At 36.2% G+C, this 19094-nt stretch overlaps 1 protein-coding gene across 3 annotated transcripts in view; it reads left to right on the top strand.

Moving 5' to 3' along the window:
* The window catches only part of SLC44A5 (solute carrier family 44 member 5), a 424123-nt gene that overhangs the window by 383759 nt on the left and 21270 nt on the right, over positions 1-19094 (top strand). For all 3 annotated transcript variants that reach the window (XM_039219401.1, XM_039219403.1, XM_039219402.1), the window contains exons 14-16: positions 12552-12683; positions 16148-16247; positions 18940-19032. In XM_039219401.1, coding sequence (XP_039075332.1) covers positions 12552-12683; positions 16148-16247; positions 18940-19032 — 325 coding nt within the window. The remainder of the gene's footprint in view (positions 1-12551; positions 12684-16147; positions 16248-18939; positions 19033-19094) is intronic.

Raw genomic sequence — 19094 nt, 5'->3', positions numbered from 1 at the left:
AAATCCCAAGTAGGCTGTCAATGCAGAGCCTGATGCATGGCTTAACCCACAGACTGTGAGATCATGACTGGAGCCAAAATCAAGAGTCAGAAGCTTCACTGAGCCACCCAGGTCCCCCTCCTTATGATTTTCTTGATAGCATTCTTTTCCCTAGCTTAATTATAAGAATATAGTACATTATATATATGTATATATATAGTACATTATGTATATATTTCTATTCCTTATGATTTTTTTAAATTTATGTACTGAGAGAGAGAATTATATATATATATATATATGTGTGTGTGTGTGTGTGTGTGTGTGTGTGTGTATAATTCTAAACACTGAATATTAAGTGTTAGTTAACTGCTTGTGGTATCAGTAAGGCTTCTGGTCAACTCTGGGCTATTAATAGTTGAGTTTTGGGGGAGCCAAAAGTTATAAATGGATTTTTGACTGCATCCGGGGTAGGCACCCCTAACCTTCATGTTGTTTAAGGATCTACTGTAGTGTCCTATGATCCTTTGTATTTCTTTGATATCAGCGATAACCTCTCCTCTTTCATTCTGGATTTTATTTATTTGAGTTCTCTTTTTTTCCTCGGTGAGACTAGCTAAACACTTGGCCATTTGTTTTGTCTTTTCAAAGGTCCAGCTCTTAGTTTCATTGATCTTCTATCTTTTTAGTTTCTATCACATTTATTTCTGCTCTAATCTTTATTTCTTTCCTTCTAACTTTAGGCTTCCTTTGTTCTCCTTTTTCTAGTTCCTTGAGTTTTAAAGTTAGGTTGTTTATTTAAGACTTTTCTTGTTTCTTGAGGTAAGCTCTGTCCTTAAGAACTTGCTGCTTAGAACTGTTTTTGCTGTATCCCATAAATTTGGCATGTTATCTTCATTTTCATTTGTCTCAGGTATTTTTAAATTTACCCTTGATTTATTCTTTGATCTATTGGTTATTCAGTAACATGTTGTTTAATCTCCACATATTTGTGAATTTTCCAGTTTTCCTCATGTAATTAATTTCTAGCTTCATACCATTGTGGTCAGAGAAGATGCTCGATATGATTTCAGTTCTCTCAAAGTTATTAAGATTTGTTTTGTGGCCTAACATATGATCTATCTTTGAAAATGTTCCATGTGCACTTGAGGAGAATGTGTATTGTGTTGCTTTTGGATGGAATGTTCTGAATATATCTCTTATGTCCATCTGGTCTAACATGTTGTTTAAAGCTGATGTTTCCTTACTGATTTTCTGTCTGGGCTATCTATCCATTTACAATCATATTTACAGTTGCATCAAAAAAATGAAATACCTAGGAATAAGTTTAACCAAGGAGGTGAAAGACCTATGTATTGAAAACTACAAAACATTAAGAGATTGGAGAAGATACAAATAAATGAGAAGATATTCGGTTCTCATGGATTAGGAGAATAAATATTGTTAAGATCTGCATACTATCCAAAGTAATCTACAGCTTTGTTGCAATCCCTATCAAAGTTCCAAATACACTTTTAAAAGAAGAAGAAAAAATAATCCTAAAATTTGTATGGAACCACAAAAAACAAAACACAAAACCAAAAACACCCCAGAAAACCCAAAAATTCAAAGCAATCTTGAGAAAGGAGAACAAAACTGGAAGCATCATGTACCCTAATTTCAAGCTATGTTACAGAGCTATAGTAATTTTTAAAGTATGGTATTGGCATAAAAACAGACACAGATCAGTGGAACAGAATAGAGAACCCAAAATGAAACCCACTCATATATGGTCAGTTAATTTATGATAAAGGAGCCAAGATATACAGTGGGAAGGTACAGTCTCTTCAACAAATTGTGTTGGAAAAACTGGACTACTTTCTCACACTATATATAAAAATTAACTCAAAATGAATTTAAAGACTTGAATATAAGACCTGAAGCCATAAAGCTCCTAGAAGAAAACAAAGGCTGTAAGCTCCTTGAGATGTCTTAGCAATGTCTTTTTTTTAATAGGACATAAAAATCAAAAGCAATAAAAGCAAAAATAAGTGAACCTACATAATCTAAAAAGCTGCTGCACAGCAAAGTAATCTTTCAACAAAATGAAACGGCAACCTGTTGAATGGGAGAGAATATTTGCAAATCAGATATATGATAAAGGGGCTAATATAAAGGACTCCCAAAACTCAGTATCCAAAAAACAAAAAAGAGACCTAAAAGAAACGGTTTAAAAATGGCAAGAAGATCTGACTAGATATTTTCCCAAAGAGGATATACAGATGGCCAACAGCTACATGGAAAGGTACTCAACATCGCTAATTATCAGAGAAATGCGCATCAAAACCACAAAAAGATAGTACTTCACACCTATTAGAATACCTATTATCAAAAAAAGAAGAAATAAATGTTAGAAAGGATGTTGAGATAAAGAAACCCTTTATGCACAAGTTGGTAGGAAACATAAATTGGTTAAGCCACTATGGAAAACAGTTTGGAGATTCCTCAAAAAATTAAAAATAGAACTACCATATGATTCAGCAATTCCACATGTGGGTATTTACTTGAAGAAGACGAAAACACTAAAAAAAGACCTATGAACCTCCATGTTCATTAGCATTATTTACAATGGCCAAGATAGTAAACAACACTAAATGTCCAATGGATGAATGGATAAGGACATTGTTAAAAAATGGATAAAGAATAATGAAATCTTGCCATTTGGAATAACATAGATGAATCTAGAGAGTGTTATGTTAAGTAAGTCAGAGAAAGACCAATACCACATGATTTTATGTATATGGCAAATCTAAAAAACCAAACAAGCATAGAAACATACCATAAATAAAGAGAACAAATTGGTAGTTGACAGAAGTGAAGGAGTTGGGAAGATGGATGAAATCGGTGAAAGAAATGAAGAAGTACAAACGTCAAGTTATAAAATAAGCCATGGGGATGCATGCAAAGTACAGCACTGGGAATACAGTCAATAAAATTGTGATGATATACGATGACAGATGGTAACTATACTTGCCGTAGTAAACATTTTGTAATGTATAGAATTGGTGAATGACTACAGCATACACTTGAAACTAATGTTATAGGTCAACTATATTTTAATTAAAGCTTAAAAATATAAAATTAAAAAAAGAAGCTTGTAGATACAGAGAACAGATGATATTTGCCAGAGGTGGAAGGTGGGGACAATGGAGGGTGGAAAAAATTGGTGAAAGAAATATAAATGTATTTAAAATAATTAACCAAAAAGAAAGCTGCAGTTTCCATAATAGATTTTAGAATAGAAAGCATTATTAGAGCTAGAAAGGATTTAATTTGCTTAAAAGGTGCACCAATTCTAAAAATGTATGTATCTAATGAAATAAATTCAAGATTCATAAATTATAAGGATAAATAAATCTTAAAAAATTTGTGAGTTAGGAATCTCCCTTGGGAGGTTTCTTATTTGTATTTTTAAAGCTTATTTATTTTGAGAGAAACCGAGACAGTGAAAGTGGGGGAGGGACAGAGAGAGAGAGAGAGAGAGAATCCCAAGCAGGCTCTGCACTGCCAGCACAGAGCCCAAGGTGAGGCTTGAACTCATGAAACTTGTGAGATCATGACCTGAGCTGAAATGAAGAGTCAGATGCTTAACTGACTGAGCCACCCAGGCACCCCGACCCTTGAGAGATTTCAATGCATCTTTCTCTTAAAACAAGAGAACAATCACAAAATTCAGAATCTTTGGCAGGGAGAGGCAGGGAAGTGGGATAGGATGAAGATCTCAGAAGAGAAAAATTTATTTTGCTTAATTAGAGCAAAATTAGGATTATAAATTTTAAACTAGGTGATGCATCTATATGTGTTCATTTGACTATATGCTTTAAAATCTACATCTGTTATTACATATAATTTTGTATAAGGTATTCCAAAAACATTTTTATGGGAATTTTTAAAAAGACCCTGGTAAAGCAGGACCTGAAAGAGATTTATCTTATATCTCTTTGATAAACAAATGTCCCTTCTAGTCTAGTCTTGCCTCTCTCCATGGACCTCACCCTCTTCCCTGGTATCTAGAAAACAACCTGTTAGTTTACGATTGGGGTTTAAAAACGAGTTCTTCTCAGGATTGCCTATGGGTGGCTCAGTCAGGGAACCAACTGACTCTTGATTTTGGCTCAGGTCATGATCTTATGATAACATCGAACTCTGCACTGACAGTGCTGTCGGAGGCCGCGCCGGCTCCGACAGGTCCAGGGGTCCCTGAAGGATGGACGGTGTCGGCGAAAGAGAATGAGAGAGCCCCGAGATTCTTTCTGATCACCAGGCAGGCATCTCTGTCCTGTCGGTTTTGGTGTCTTTATTTTAAGGTTCAGCAACAAGATGAAGTCATAGAAAGGAATTTCTTACAATGGGAGGCCTTTTGTGATCAATTAACAGAATGTTCATGGTGAAAAACAGCATAACATACAAGTTAAATTGTATATAGATAAGCTAGGAGTTATTCTGTCTGGCCCTCAAGAAGATAAATGTTTCTGAATTGGTTTATTTGTGGAAACTAACATGGGGGCCCTAAATGTGTCCGTCTTTGCACCTGGGTTTATGTTTTAGCTACTCTTATCTGTCCTCATCCCAGTTGCCAGTGTAAGGGAGGGTGTTTGTGGAATGTAGGCCTTGAGGAAGGGACTGCTATGCTTCACCAATTAGCAAAGATATATGTAGTAACTTATGTTCTGCCCTGAAATAGGCTCTTTGTCTCAGGGCCAGGCTCAATTGTAACTCTTGTGTTCTTAACCCCTTAAGTCTTGGATCTGCAAGGCCCATAGGAAGAGCCTTTTGACAATTGCCCATAGAGCTTTCATCTAAAGTCTCTTTTGTAAAGGCAGGAATATGCTTTTCCTTATGAGGTATCTGTATTCAGAATATGGGTCTGATATGGAATATTGTGAGGCCTGGTCAATACCAGCAGGCTCATTTCCAGCATGAGCCAGTAGTAGCAGAAGGAGATACTAGTCTTCATTTCTCATGGCAGGAGCTGTGCAAACATTGCCATTTCCTTGCTGTGACTGCCATCCAAAGAGGCCGGTGCGGCTCCCGGCACAGTGCGAAGCCCGCTTGGGAGTCTCTCTCTCCCTCACTCTCTGCCCCTCCCCTGCTTGTGAGTACTCTGTAAGTGAATAAACGTTTTTGGCCAACATGGTGGAGAAGTAGGGGGATCTGTACTTCACGCATCTCTCAAACAAGGAAGAGCTGAAGCCAAAGGACTTTGAACCCCAAGAGTCTGAGAGGGAAAGAGACTGAGTGTACCAGAGAGACCGAGACAAGCTGATGGGCCATAGGTGGGTGATTGCAACCTGGGTGAGATAAAATGGGCCATGTAGGCATGGAGGAACTTCTGCTGAGAGACAAAGGGAAGAGAAAGAGTGGCTGGGGAAGCATAGGACTGTATCTGGACAAGAAAAAACCTCGGACTGGGGCTAAGACGTATCCCATCTCCAACTGTGGGGCTTTCTCTGGACTGGGACTGGAGCCTGGCTAGCTCAGTGGCGCAGCCCGCAGTAGGCTAAACTGGTCCCCTCCCCTGAGGTGCTGTGGCACAGGACAAAAACAACTGGGACCACATATCAGGCAGCATTGAGAGGAGCTTCCTCAGTGCCAGTACGCACAAGTGGGAGTTTGAATCTCAGACAGGCACCACGGCAGGGGAGTTGGTGGAGCAAGAGAGACTGCCTCGTCTGCACCCGAAGCACAGTGCGGACGTTTCCAAAGGAATGACTTGGGACACCAGGTCGTGAAGAAGGGACTAGGGGTTGCCATTTGTCTCCCCACCACCACCAAGGAGGGGCCTCAGGGATTGGTCTGATGGACTTACAGTGAAGGCGGGACAAGCCTACACCAAACCATGCCCCTTGGCGCTGGGTAACTGTGTATCTACTGGAGCCGGATAGACACTGTGGAACCACATAGCCCCCTCCTCTAGACCAGTGCTGCTGCATTGCCTGGATTAGTTCTAGGACAATTCTTGTTATTTAAATATATTCTTCCTTTCTTATCTGCTGGTCACTCTGGTTGTTGGTTTGTTTAAACAGACATATTTATTCCATTCTTTTGATACATGTTCGACACCTCCTTCTGTACTTTCTCTCTGGAATAACCAAGCTATATAGTTTCTCTGGGTAATTTTATCTTCATTTCTTTTTCCCTGCCTCCTTCTTTATTTTCTTTTCTCTCTCTCTGGATTAAGCTGTTTAGTCTCTCTGCCTGGTAAATGTTTATTTTTTCTTACCTCCCCCCAACACACATAAATTCTCTTTTTGTATGTACTCTTCCATCAACACTGCCCCCAACCTGTTCTTTACTTGTAGTTGGTATTTCTGATTTTTTGCATTTGGATTGTTTTTTTGTTTATGTGCTTGTTTTGTGTGTGTGTGTGTGTGTGTGTGTGTGTGCATGTCTTTGTTTCCTGTTTGTCTTCCTTTCCAGGGCTACTTCAAGTTACAATTCAAAGGACACCTGGTGGAGAGTCCAAAACATCACTATGGGAAGGGAAATAAAATACCAAAGTCACAAGAAAGAGAGCAAATAACATTCTCCAAAAAACACCTCCTGGACAGTGTATGACCCCCCCTGTTAATACAGCAGTGCTCGCAGGTACAGAGGACATAATATAGCTTTTAAAACTCATAAGGGACAGAAAACTAGCCAAAGCAATGAAACGGAAGAACTCTCCTCAGAGAAATTCCAGGAAGAAGTAACAGCTAAAGAATTAATCAAAACAGATCTGAACAACACAACTGAACAAGAATTTAGAATAATAGTCATAAAATTAATTACTGGGCTTGAAAAAGGAATAGAAGACAGCAGAGACTCCATTACTGCAGAGATCAAAGATCTTAAAAATAGTCATGATGAATTAAAACATGCCATAAATGAGGTGCAAAATAAAATAGAGGCAGCCACAGCGTGGATTGAAAAGGCAGAGGGGAGAATAGGTGAATTTGAAGATAAAATTATGGAAAAACATGAAGCCGAGAAAAAGATTTTTAAAAATCCAGGATCATGAGGGAAGAATTTGAGAACTAAGTGATGCAATCAAAATGAACAATATCTGTATTATAGGAATTCAGAAGAAGAAGAAGAGAGAAAGGGGCTGAAGGTGTATTTGAACAAGTATTAGCTAAGAACTTCCCCAACCTGGGGAAGGAAACAGACCTTGAAATCCAAGAGGAACAGAGAATTCCCTTCAGACATAACTTGAATTGATCTTCTGCACAACATATCATAGTGAAACTGGCAAAATACAAGGACATAGAGAGAATTCTGAAAGCACCTAGGGATAAACAGTCCATACCAAACAAAGGTAGACACATAAGGGTAGTAGCAGACCTATCTACTGAAATCTAGCAGGCTAGAAAGGAATGGCAGGAAATCTTTAATGTGATGAGCAGGAAAACTATGCAGCCAAGAATCCTTTATTTGGCAAGTTTGTCATTCAGTATAGAAGCAGAGATAAATGTATTATTCTCAAACAAACAAAAACTGAAGGAATTCATCACCACAAAACCAGCCCTACAAGAGACTATAAGGGGGCTCTGTGAGTGAACTGTTGCAAGGACCACAAAGTACCAGAGACCTCACTATAAACATGAAACCTACAGATAACACAATGGCTCTAAACCCATGTCTTTCAATAATAACAGTGAAAGTAGATGGACTAAATGCTCCAATAAAAAGACATAGGGTATCAGAATGGATAATAAAAACAAGATCCATCTATTTGTTGTCTACAAGAGACTCATTTTAGACCTGAGGACATCTTCAGACTGAAGGTGAGAGGATGGAGAAATATCTATCATGAAACTGAAAGTCAAAAGAAAGCTGGAATATGCATACTTATATCAGACAAACTAGACTTTAAATCGAAGGCTGTAACAAGAGATGAAGAAGGGCATTATATAATAAATACAGAGTCTATCCATCAGGAAGAGCTAACAATTATAAATGTCTATGCACTGTATTTGAAAGCACCCAAATATGTAAAACAATTAATCACAAACATAAGCCATCTTATTGATAATGTAGTAATTGCAGAGGACTTTAATACTCCACTTACAGCAATGGACAAATCATCTAGACAGAGAATCAATAAATAAATAATGGTCCTGAAGGATATATTGGATCAGATGGACTTAACAATTATATTTAAAACTGTACATCGCAAAGTAGCAGAATATACTTTCTTCTCGAGTTCACATGGAATATTCTCTACGATAGATCACATACTAGGTCACAAAACAGTCCTCAATAAATATAAAAGAATTGAGATCATACCATGCACACTTTCGGATCACAATGATATGAAACTTGAAATAAACCACAGGAAAAAGTCTAGGAAACCTCCATGTTTTTGGAGAACATCCTACTAAAGAATGAATGGGTCTGCCAAGCAATTAGAGAAGAAATTTTAAAAATATATGGAAACAAATGAAAATGAAAATGCAACAATCCAAACCCTTTGGGATGCAGCAAAGGCAGTCCTAAGAGGAAAATACATTGCAATCCAGGCCTATCTCAAGAAACAAGAAACATCCCAAATACAAAATCCAACGGCACACCTAAAGGAACTAGAAGCAGAACAGCAAAGACACCCCAAACACAGCAGGAGAAGAGAAGTAATAAAGACCAGAGCAGATATAAACAATATAAAATCCAAAGGAACAGAATAGATCAATGAAACCAAGAGTTGGTTTTTTGAAAAAATCAACAAGATTGATAAACCTCTAGCCAGGCTTCTCAAAAAGAAAAAAGAGAGGACCCAAATAGATAAAATCATGAATGAAAAGGGATTTATTACAACCAATCTGTCAGAAATACTATGAAAAATTATATGCTAACTAACTGGACAACTGGGAAGAAATAGACAAATTCCTAAACATCCACACACTACCAAAACCCAAACGAGAAGAAATAGAAAATCTGAACAGAGCCATAACTAGTAAAGAAATTGAATCACTTATCAAAAACGTCTCAACAAATAAGAGTCCTGGGCCAGATGTCTTCCCTTGGGAATTCTGCCAGACATTTAAAGCAGAGTTAATACCTATTCTTCTCAAGCTATTCTAAAAAATAGAAATGGAAGGAAAACTTCCAGAGTCATTCTATGAAGCCAGCATCACTTTAATTCCCAAACCAGACAGAGACCCAGCAAAGAGAACGCAGGCCAATATCCCTGATGAATATGGATGTAAAAATTCTCAACAAGATACTAGCAAATTGAAATCCACAGCATATAAAGATAATTATTCACCATGACCAAGTGGGATTCATTCTTGGGCTGCAGGCCTGGTTCAGTATTTGCAAACAATCAATGTGATACATCACATTAATAAAGTAAAGGATAAGAACCACATGATCCTGTAAATAGATGCAGAAGAAGCATTTGACAAAATACAGCTTCCTTTCTTAATAAAAACCCTCAAGAAATTCAGGGTAGAAAGAACATACTTAAACATCATAAAAGCCATTTATGAAAATCTCATAGCTAGTATGATCCTCAGTGGAGGAAGCCTGAGAGCTTTTCCCCTAAGATCAGGAACACTACAGGGATGTCCACTCTCATCACTGTTGTTTAACATAGTGTTGGAAGTCCTAGCATCAGCAATAAGACAATGAAATAAAAGGCATCAGAATGGGCAAAGATGAAGTCAAACTTTCACTTTTCACAGATGACATGATACACTACATGGAAAACCTGACAGACTCCATCAAAAGTCTGCTTGAACTGATACCTGAGTTCAGCAAATTCACAGGGTATAAAATCAATGTACAGAAATCAGTTGCATTTTTATACACCAATAACGAAGCAACAGAGAGAAATCGAGAAACTGATCCCATTCACAATTGCACCAAAACCAATTAAATACCTAGTATAAACCTAACCAAGGATGTAAAAAGATCTGTATGTTGAAAACTATAGAAACTTTATGAAGGAAATTGAAGAAGACACAAAGAAATAGAAAAACACCCCATGCTCATGGATCGTAAGAATAAATATTGATAAAATGTCATTACTACCCAAAGCAATCTACACATTCAATGCAATCCCAATCAAAATTGCACCAGCATTCTTCTCAAAACTAGAAAAAACTATCCTAAAATTTGTATGGAACCACAAGAGACCCCAGATAGCCAATGTAATGTTGAAGAAGAAAACCAAAGTGGGAGGCATCACCATCCCAGACTTTAGCTTCTACTACAAAGCTGTAATCATCAAGACAGTATGGTATTGGCACAAAAGCAGACACCTAGACCAATGGAATAGAATAGAGATCCCAGAATTGGACTGACAAATGTATGGCCAATTGATCTTTGACAAAGCAGTAAAGAGTATCCACTGGATAAAAGACAGCCTCTTTAACAGATGGTGCTGGGAGAACTGAACAGCAACAGTCAGAAGAATGAAACTAGCCCCTTTCTTACACCATTCACAAAAATGAACTCAAAATGGATGAAGGACCTGAATGTGAGATAGGAAACCATCAAAACCTTAGAGGGGAAAGCAGGAAACAATCTCTTTGACCTCAGACATAGCAATTTCTTATTTGACACATCTCCAAACGCAAGGGAATCAAAAGCAAAACTGAACTATTGGGACCTCATCAATAGAAAAAGCTTCTGTACTGCAAAGGAAATAATCAACAAAACTAAAAGGCAACTGACAGAATGGAAAAAGATAGTTGCAAATGACATATCAGATAGAGGGCTGGTATCCAAAATCTACAAGGAACGCATCAAACTCCACACCCAAAAAACAAACAATCCAGAGAAGAAATGGGCAGAAGACCTGAATAGACACTTCTCCAAAGAAGACATCCAGACGGCCAACAGACACATGAAATGATGCTTAACATCACTCATCGTCAGGGAAATACAAATCAATGCCACACCTAGATACTACCTCATGCCTGTCAGAGTGGCTAAAATGAACAATTCAGGAGACTATAGAAGCTGGCAAAGTTGTGGATAAACAGGAACTGTATTGCACTGTCGGTGGGAATGCAATCTGATGCAGTCGCTCTAGAAAACAATGTGGAATTTCCTCAAACAATTAACAATAGAACTTATGACCCAGCAATAGCACTGGTAGGAATTTACCCAAGGGATACAGAAGTGCTGATGCAGAGGGGCACATGTAACCCAAAGTTTATAGCAGCACTTCCACCAATAGTCAAATTATGGAAAGAGCCTAAATGTCCATCAGCTGACAAATGGATAAAGAAGATATGGTTTATATATACAACGGAATAGTACTTGGCAATGAGAAAGAATGAAATCTGTTCCATTTGAACGGAACTGGAGGGTATTATGCTAAGTGAAAGAAGTCAGTCAGAGAAAGACAGATACCACATGTTTCCACTCATATGTGGATCTTGAGAAACTTAACAGAAGACCATGGAAGGGGAAGGAAGAAAAAGTTAGAGAGGGAGAGAGGGAGGCAAACCATAAGAGACTCTTAAATACAGAGAACAAACTGAGGCTTGAGGGGGAGAATGAGGGAGAGGGGAAGTTAGGTGATAGGCATTGAGGAGGGCACTTGTTGTAATGAGCAATGGACGTTATATGGAAACCAATCTGACAATAAATTATACATTAAAAAAAAAACATGTTTTTTTAAAGCACATTTTCTTATTGTTGCCTAGACATTTCTAATGGACATAATCCAGACTCATTGGTCATAAAAATAAACTCATTAACTCTATTGTTTTTATTCCCAATTTATCTAGACCATGTAAAAAGTCATTATAGAGTCTGAAACAGTGTTTTGGGGAAATCTCGTTAGTCCATATTTGATTTGCCTGGATTTAGTCTTTGATAAGACTACACGTTATGTGATTCTATCAAGACATGACTTCACCAAAAATTTTTAATTCAAAAGCACTCTTTTTTCAACTTAAATCTTTTTTAAAAATTTGCTTTTTAAATAGATTGTATTTTTATGTGCTTCAAATTTCAAAAGGTATAAAGTTTATATAGTGAAATTTGTTCTTATTTTACTCCTTGGTCAGTAAGTTTCCTTCCCTGGAAGTAAAAAATATATTTCTGTGTATCCTTCCAGAGATACTTTATGTGTACACAAGAAAATATATATAAAGATTTTCTACTTCTTACATGAATTACAGCACACTTTTATGTCACTTTGTGCCTTGATTTTTTTCACTTAACAAAATATCTCAGTGATCGTTGAATATCAGTACACTTTCTCTTCTTTATATAAAAAGATAGTATTCTACTGTACAAATATACCAAAACTTATTTAGCCAGTCCCTGTTGATGAAAATTGAGGTTGTTTCTAATGAGGACATATAAAGCCAGACGTTACCACAGTGAGCCAAGCAAATACTGTTAACATTTATTTGAATGCAATAGCACATTTAGAATATTAGATCCACATAAAATGTTTACTATGTAAATATAAATGTTGCCTTTGTAGAAATGACCATGCTGTTCAATTTCATGTAGATATGTATGGTTAAGTGTGTCTCTTATATTGCAGAAAATAACATTTTATATTAGTCTGTTTTTCTTTTCTTTTCAAGGAATAGTTCACTGTTACCAGGAATACCACAGTCTTCAGGGACGGCCAAAGTCTCACCTATCTGTATATGACATCGGGATTCAGACTGATATAAGCATGTACTTTCAACTGAAACAAACATGGTTCACATTTAGTGAGTAGATTTTAAAAACTGGTTTTGTTAAAGTTATAATAATGAAAGGGAATCTTTTTTTGCCTAAAGGACATCTTGGGTTGTGTAACTTGTTAAATACACTTATCACTAATGTCATAAAAGTAAATGTATCTATGATCTTACTAGCTATCGTAAGTGGAAAAGTCATTAAGGGAAATTTATTATGTAATATGAGGAAATATTACCTTACAATGATTTAATGCTATTTGCCTTCAACTTAAAATGGTTTGGATGTGGGTATTTATAGCCATTAACTTGATATCCAAGAAAGGTGTTTTGAAAGGAAAAAGAGTTGAAGTTTTCAAATTTATTTTAAAAAACAGAAAAAAATTGTTTTCCTAACAAGACCTTTAAACTATTACACGCAATGTAATAAGTAACAAAATGAATTTACATTTTTGAGGTGTTCAGATTATTGAATTAGTTAAGGGTAACATGAAAAAAAATTTAAAGCAAGATGATTTCAGAGATAGCTTTTATATTCCTAGAATGGTTTTATTATAATATTCATTCCACTTCACAGAGATTAATATTCTTTAATCAAGATTTTAAAATAATCTCTAGTTATATGTTGCCTTAAAAGAAATTCTTCATATTATTTAAGTGCGAGCACCAGGCAAGGCATATTCAAGGAGGTCTGGTAAGAAGCCCAGAGAGAGCCTCAGAGGGGAGCAATATCTTGATGGGAGAATCATAGGTCCACCTATGAGTCCCATCCCCATAATGTGAAAACTTCATTTTGTCACTTCACCCAGAAGTCATCGGGTTTTTGAGAAGAGACCCATGTCATGTCACTAGTGTGTCATTTTAGTTTCTTACACTATTAGGATACCTTTCCTGACCAGAATGCAGACATATTCCATCTAGGACACTGCTTTCCTGGGATCAAGGCATGTGGGGAACAAAATTAATAATGAGAAGCTTTTTTAGCAGAGGGCTTTGTATAATTTTGAGAGACTTTTTCTATAGACTCATGCTAAGTTTGGTGATCTAGCCCTGCACAGAAGCCCCCATCAGATTCCTTTTTTCCTGCCACATTTGGTTTTTCTTTTTCTTGGGCAGTCCTAGGTCAAAATGTCAAATCCTTGTTCTTTGGTTCCCATGTGCACCTCTTAAGCAGATTAGTTCCCTTCATAGAACACATTTTCCCCCAAATATGTTTCAAAAGAATTATTTCATTTATTAGCTATTTTTTTCTAACTATAAAAATCAAGGGCATCTTAGGATTTGTATCCTCAAATGTTTTCCTGAATTTGGGTGATTCCATACTTTGTCAGAAATCCACTTGTGATTACCTATCATGTCTAAAGATAATGAATCTCATCCATCATGTTTTGAAACCTCTCATTTTATTCTCAGACGGATCTTAGTTACAGGTTCTGTGGTCTTCCCACTGTTATCTCGTCAGTGTCTTGAACACAGAAATCAGTAACATGATTAGAATCTGCCACTAAAGAAGTTGAAGGATGTCCTTTGAGGAACATACAAAGCTTCAAGTATAGCAATACCAATCTTTCCTCATATGAGCCTCCACTTTCACAACCCATTTATCAGACATTAATTGATTACTTGCTCTTGTTTGGACAAAATTCTAGGTACCAAAGAGAAGGGTGTAATGTGAAATTACACTCATCAATGGAAACACTAAAAATAAGCAGAGTTATACATACAAAAATTATCATTTTTATGAGTCTTGGGTTGTGTTAGATGGTTCAGTTCTCATTTCTGCTATTAGTTATCCCAGTCTCCTCCTCTGAGAAGTTAGAATTACACCACCTTCTCTATAGGGTCTCAAAAAATAGATTTCTTTTGTTTGCTCTTATTCAAACACAAGAAAAGAATATAATATATAAATTCAAAAGACAATAAAATCTCTAATCATTTTTGGATATGTGATTTTGTAAAAGTAGAAGTTTAATATCAAATGTTGTTTATCAATGCAATTTCAGAACACAAAGTGATTATGGCATATCTCGTATTAGGTTTATCCTAAGATAATGCTTTTAGCTTACTATGGCTATACCCCATAATTCTGGACTCAATTTAAGAGAATTAAATATGCATGAAAACATAAATATATAATTTAACTAAAAGAAGATGTAGTGGTAAAATAATACATTATGAAGATCCTCTCACAACTCTGGGTTAGCTGATTTCTACTTGGAGATGTTAAGTGATAATGTGCTGTAACATCAGAATCTTTGTGGTATAACAATAGAATGAAATGAGTGCCATGTCACTTGAAGTGTTCAAGCATGAGCAGAATAACTGTCTAGCAAGGATATAATGGAACAGATTCTTTCACAGGTGGAGATTTAGCTTTTCCTTAAGTTTCTCCTATAGTTTCAGATTGTTATTAGCAGTGCTGTATTTCCTTAATTTTAAGATCCATAACTTTTCACTTTTTAACCTCTCTGAAGTGAGAATGCATCTTACAATCAATGAAAAGATGTTTAATGAAGGATTTTCTTATTTTTCCTAATAAGTTATTACTGAATTAAAGATGTGTCTTAGAATTGAGGAAATATAATACTTAGGAACATTTGGATTAAAGTAAAAAGAAACTAATTGAAGGTAGCCAAAAAGAAAAAATTAGAACAAGCTGGGGCAAGGCATCGGGACTTATTATAAGAATATAGAAGTGTCTCATCAAACTCAAAACAACAGAAAAGCAGCTAGACTTTCAAGTGTATTTGGATCTAGGAGACAGAAAGCCAAAAGAACCCAAAACTTCCTCTCTTCTCTGTTTCTTTAATACACATACATTTTATTCTTTCTCTGCAAATTCACTCACTTATTTCATGTAAATGTGGTTTTGACACAGTTCATTAAGTTTGTATTAACTCAGAGGTCAAGAGCCTTATAACCTTCAATTCAAAACTGAAGTAGATTCCCTTAGTTCTAATTCTGAGACTTTTATCGGACAACTGGGATTGGGTTTACACCCTGATTCCATCACTGGCAGCCATGATGAGTGGAGTCACAAAATAAAGATGTGGCTAGCAAGAGCCTGTCAGTTAGCAACGTCAATTAATGAAGAGGCATTGTAAGCAGGGTGGACAGCTCAAAAAGTTTCTTCTGTAATTCTCTTACTCAATGAAGTGTAAATGAACACGTATAAAATAAAGCTTCCTAGAGCAGCCCTTCCTTCTGTCTTATTTTTACAAATGGCGTGAAATGTTTCTATAGATAATATTGAAGCCTGATCAACTGAGTTGTTCAAACTCTAGCTAAAGGTTTTAGTCTAGATTTCTTAGCATTTCTTGGAGGTTTTGCAAGTGAATTTCTAAGATTGGCATTTGGGGAGTGGTAGCACTGCTTAAATTATGGAGAGTCAGAATTGGCAGAAATAATCATAAAACTCAGTCCTAACTTTTGCAGAGAAAGTTTGTTTTTTTTGGATTTATTTGCATCACACACTAATTTTTTTTTCCTGTTTAAAGTGGTAATACTCTGCCTTCTTGAAGTGTTTATCATCCTCATGATGATCTTCCTCAGGGAACGAATCCGCATCTCCATCGCCCTGCTGAAGGAAGGGAGCAAGTAAGGTCCTAATAGAGAAATTTATATAATGTTTATCAGCCAGTCAAATCAGTCACTGACTATTGTATAGATGCCGCAAATGATTTTCCTGTTAAGAAGACTTGTTAAAGAAATCTGCTTTCCATCAGGAAGACTTAAGTTCAGACTTTGCCACTTATTCGAAAGGTCATGCTAACAAATCCTTCAGTATCTCCAAACCTCAATTATCATAGGGTGAAATAAGGCTGAAACCTGTTAGTCTATGTATTAGCACTTTTTAAACACCAAATGTATATTAGGATAATAACATTTGAAAATGTTAAGGTGGTATATAAAAGTAACTTGTATTATATATTGTATTACTCCCATACTGAATCATATGTTAATATTGATGGCTGAGATCATTTGCAAAACTCTAAATCACCATAATTCTATAGTCAATTATATGCTATTACCATTTCTATATGAGTGACAAAATTTGCTAATAGAATAACTGATCTTAGGGAGCACCAGACGATATATTTTATATATACAGCTCTTAATTAGGAACACTTTATACCCAGAACTATTTTTATTTTTAAAAAATAATATAAGGGTTCCTGGGTGGCTCAGTCAGTTAAGCATCCAGCTTCTGAGTTCAACTGGTTCAGTTTGTGAGTTTGACCCTGGCATTGGACTCTGCTGACAGCTCGGAGCCTGGAGCCTGCTTCGGATTCTGTGTCTCCCTCTCTCTCTGCCCCTCTCCTGCTCATGATCTGTCTCTCAAAAATAAACAAATACTGAAAAAGAATTTTAATGCTATAAAATAAGGGTTTCTAGGGCTCAGTTGGTTAAGCATCTGACTTTTGGTTTCGGCTCAGGTCATGATCTCAGTTTGTGAGATTGAGCCCAGCAGTTGGTGAGTTCAAGCCCGCATCAGACTCTGCACTAACAGTGCAAAGACTACTTGAGATTTTTTTTTTTCTCTCTCTCTCTCAAAAAAAAAAAAAAAAAAAAAAAACTTTTAAAAAATGCTATAAAATAAACACTAAAATTCATACTGGGAGGTAATGACACCTACAGTTTCTAAATTATTCCAAAAGGTCACTTGAGGATAATACTTTAAACTTTCGAATAATGCATAGAAAAAATGAGAAAAACATTTCTATAAAGCTAACAAACCATGCTTTCTATTTAGCACAATGGCAACCAAGTTTGTAATGACCAAAGACCAAATATTTTAAATCATCTGTTAAGGATTATTTTAACAAAATTGTCATCTATAATTATAATAGTATCACCTGAATCCAATGGTTTAAATAGTTAGCAAGAAGTTTGTTAAAGTCTCCTTCCCATAATAACTGAAGCCCTATTATTAGCCGCTGAAAACTACTGATATTCTGGGTTTTTTTTTTTTTAAATATTTTTATTTATTTCTAGGAGAGAGAGAGAGAGAGAGAGACAGCGTGAGCAGGGGAGGGTCAGAGAGAGAGATACAGACTCTGAAACAGTCTCCAGGCTCCGAGCTGGCAGTCAGCACAGAGCCCGACGCGGGGCTCGAACCCACGAACCGCGAGATCATGACCTAAGTGAAAGTCGGACGCCTAACCGACTAAGCCACCCAGGAGCCCCTCTGGGTTTATTTTTAAGTAATATGATATTGTACCATTCACTGGAACTTGCCCCTCCGTGTATGTGTGTTAGAGGGCCAATTCAACTATGACAAATTGACAAATTTTTTCCAAGGGAAAGTTAGAGCTGGAATAAATTGGTGTGAGAATACAGGGTAAACGTGAGATGTTCAGTGATTCACTTAACAGCAGTATCTGGAACAAGGCAAGAAAACATAGCTCAAATAGTGAGGTGAACAAGGTAACAAATGCAAAAGGAATCCAAGACATGTCAATGCATTAGGAGTGGAAATAGTTCCATCATAATTCTCAGCGACTATATCAAACATATATTGGGTTTTGAGTGTCATATGCTGAAAAGATCATTCAAAAGTAGGAAAAGGGCAACTAGGATGGTGAATATTTCAGACACTATGACTTAAGAAATATCAAAGGAATGATTATACTGGAGCATAAAAAAAAAGAGTTACTTGAAGGGCTACTATATGGAAAAGATGATCATTTCTTCTCCAAAAGGTAATGGAAGAGTAACAGGCCAGCATATAAGAAAGAACTTTCTAAATTTTAGTTGTTAAGAGAAAAGCTCTGTCATATAAAAGTAAGTCTTTATCACTCAATATGGTCACCAGAAATGAACATATTTAGAAAATAGTATAGAAGGGATTCCTGAATTAGGGAAGGATTCTCACATTTGATCAGATGGTGTTCAAGGTTCTTTCCAATTTTGAAAGTCTAAGAATCTAAACAAAAGGAAGAAATATGATTATAATGTATCAAATCTTTGAGTCATACAGAAATAACCAAAGAGGAGAAGGTTTGGGGTATCAAATCTTTGAGTCACACAGAAACTTGGGGAACTTTTGGGAGGAATCAAATATGAGCATTAAAAGCAGGCCTCTACTTTACTAAAAACAAATAAAATTTAAGTAAAATTTAAAAGCTAACCAAGAATATGCCAGAATGATTAGCAAAAAAGATTCAATGGTTATTACCACAGTTCTTGAATTAATTCAGTCTAAAGCTTATTTATAGTGTAAATAGAGAAATTCTTGAAAAACCATATCTGTGGATCATTTTGAATTTCACCTATTGTTTTATTTCAGAGCCATTGGATATATCCCTACTACATTAGCTTATCCACTTTTAACTTTCATTTTCCTCTCCATCTGTATTTCCTACTGGGTGGTGATAGCAGTGTATCCTTTGGTAATTGACATCTTTAAACCTCAGGTCCACTCTATTATTTAAGAACCAAGAG

Source organism: Hyaena hyaena, unplaced genomic scaffold (assembly GCF_003009895.1).
Source record: "Hyaena hyaena isolate Hyena2069 unplaced genomic scaffold, ASM300989v1 scaffold_826, whole genome shotgun sequence".
NCBI classification, from domain to species: Eukaryota; Metazoa; Chordata; class Mammalia; order Carnivora; family Hyaenidae; genus Hyaena; species Hyaena hyaena.
Note: the sequence above shows the minus strand (reverse complement) of the source record. Positions and strands in the feature narration are given on the sequence as shown.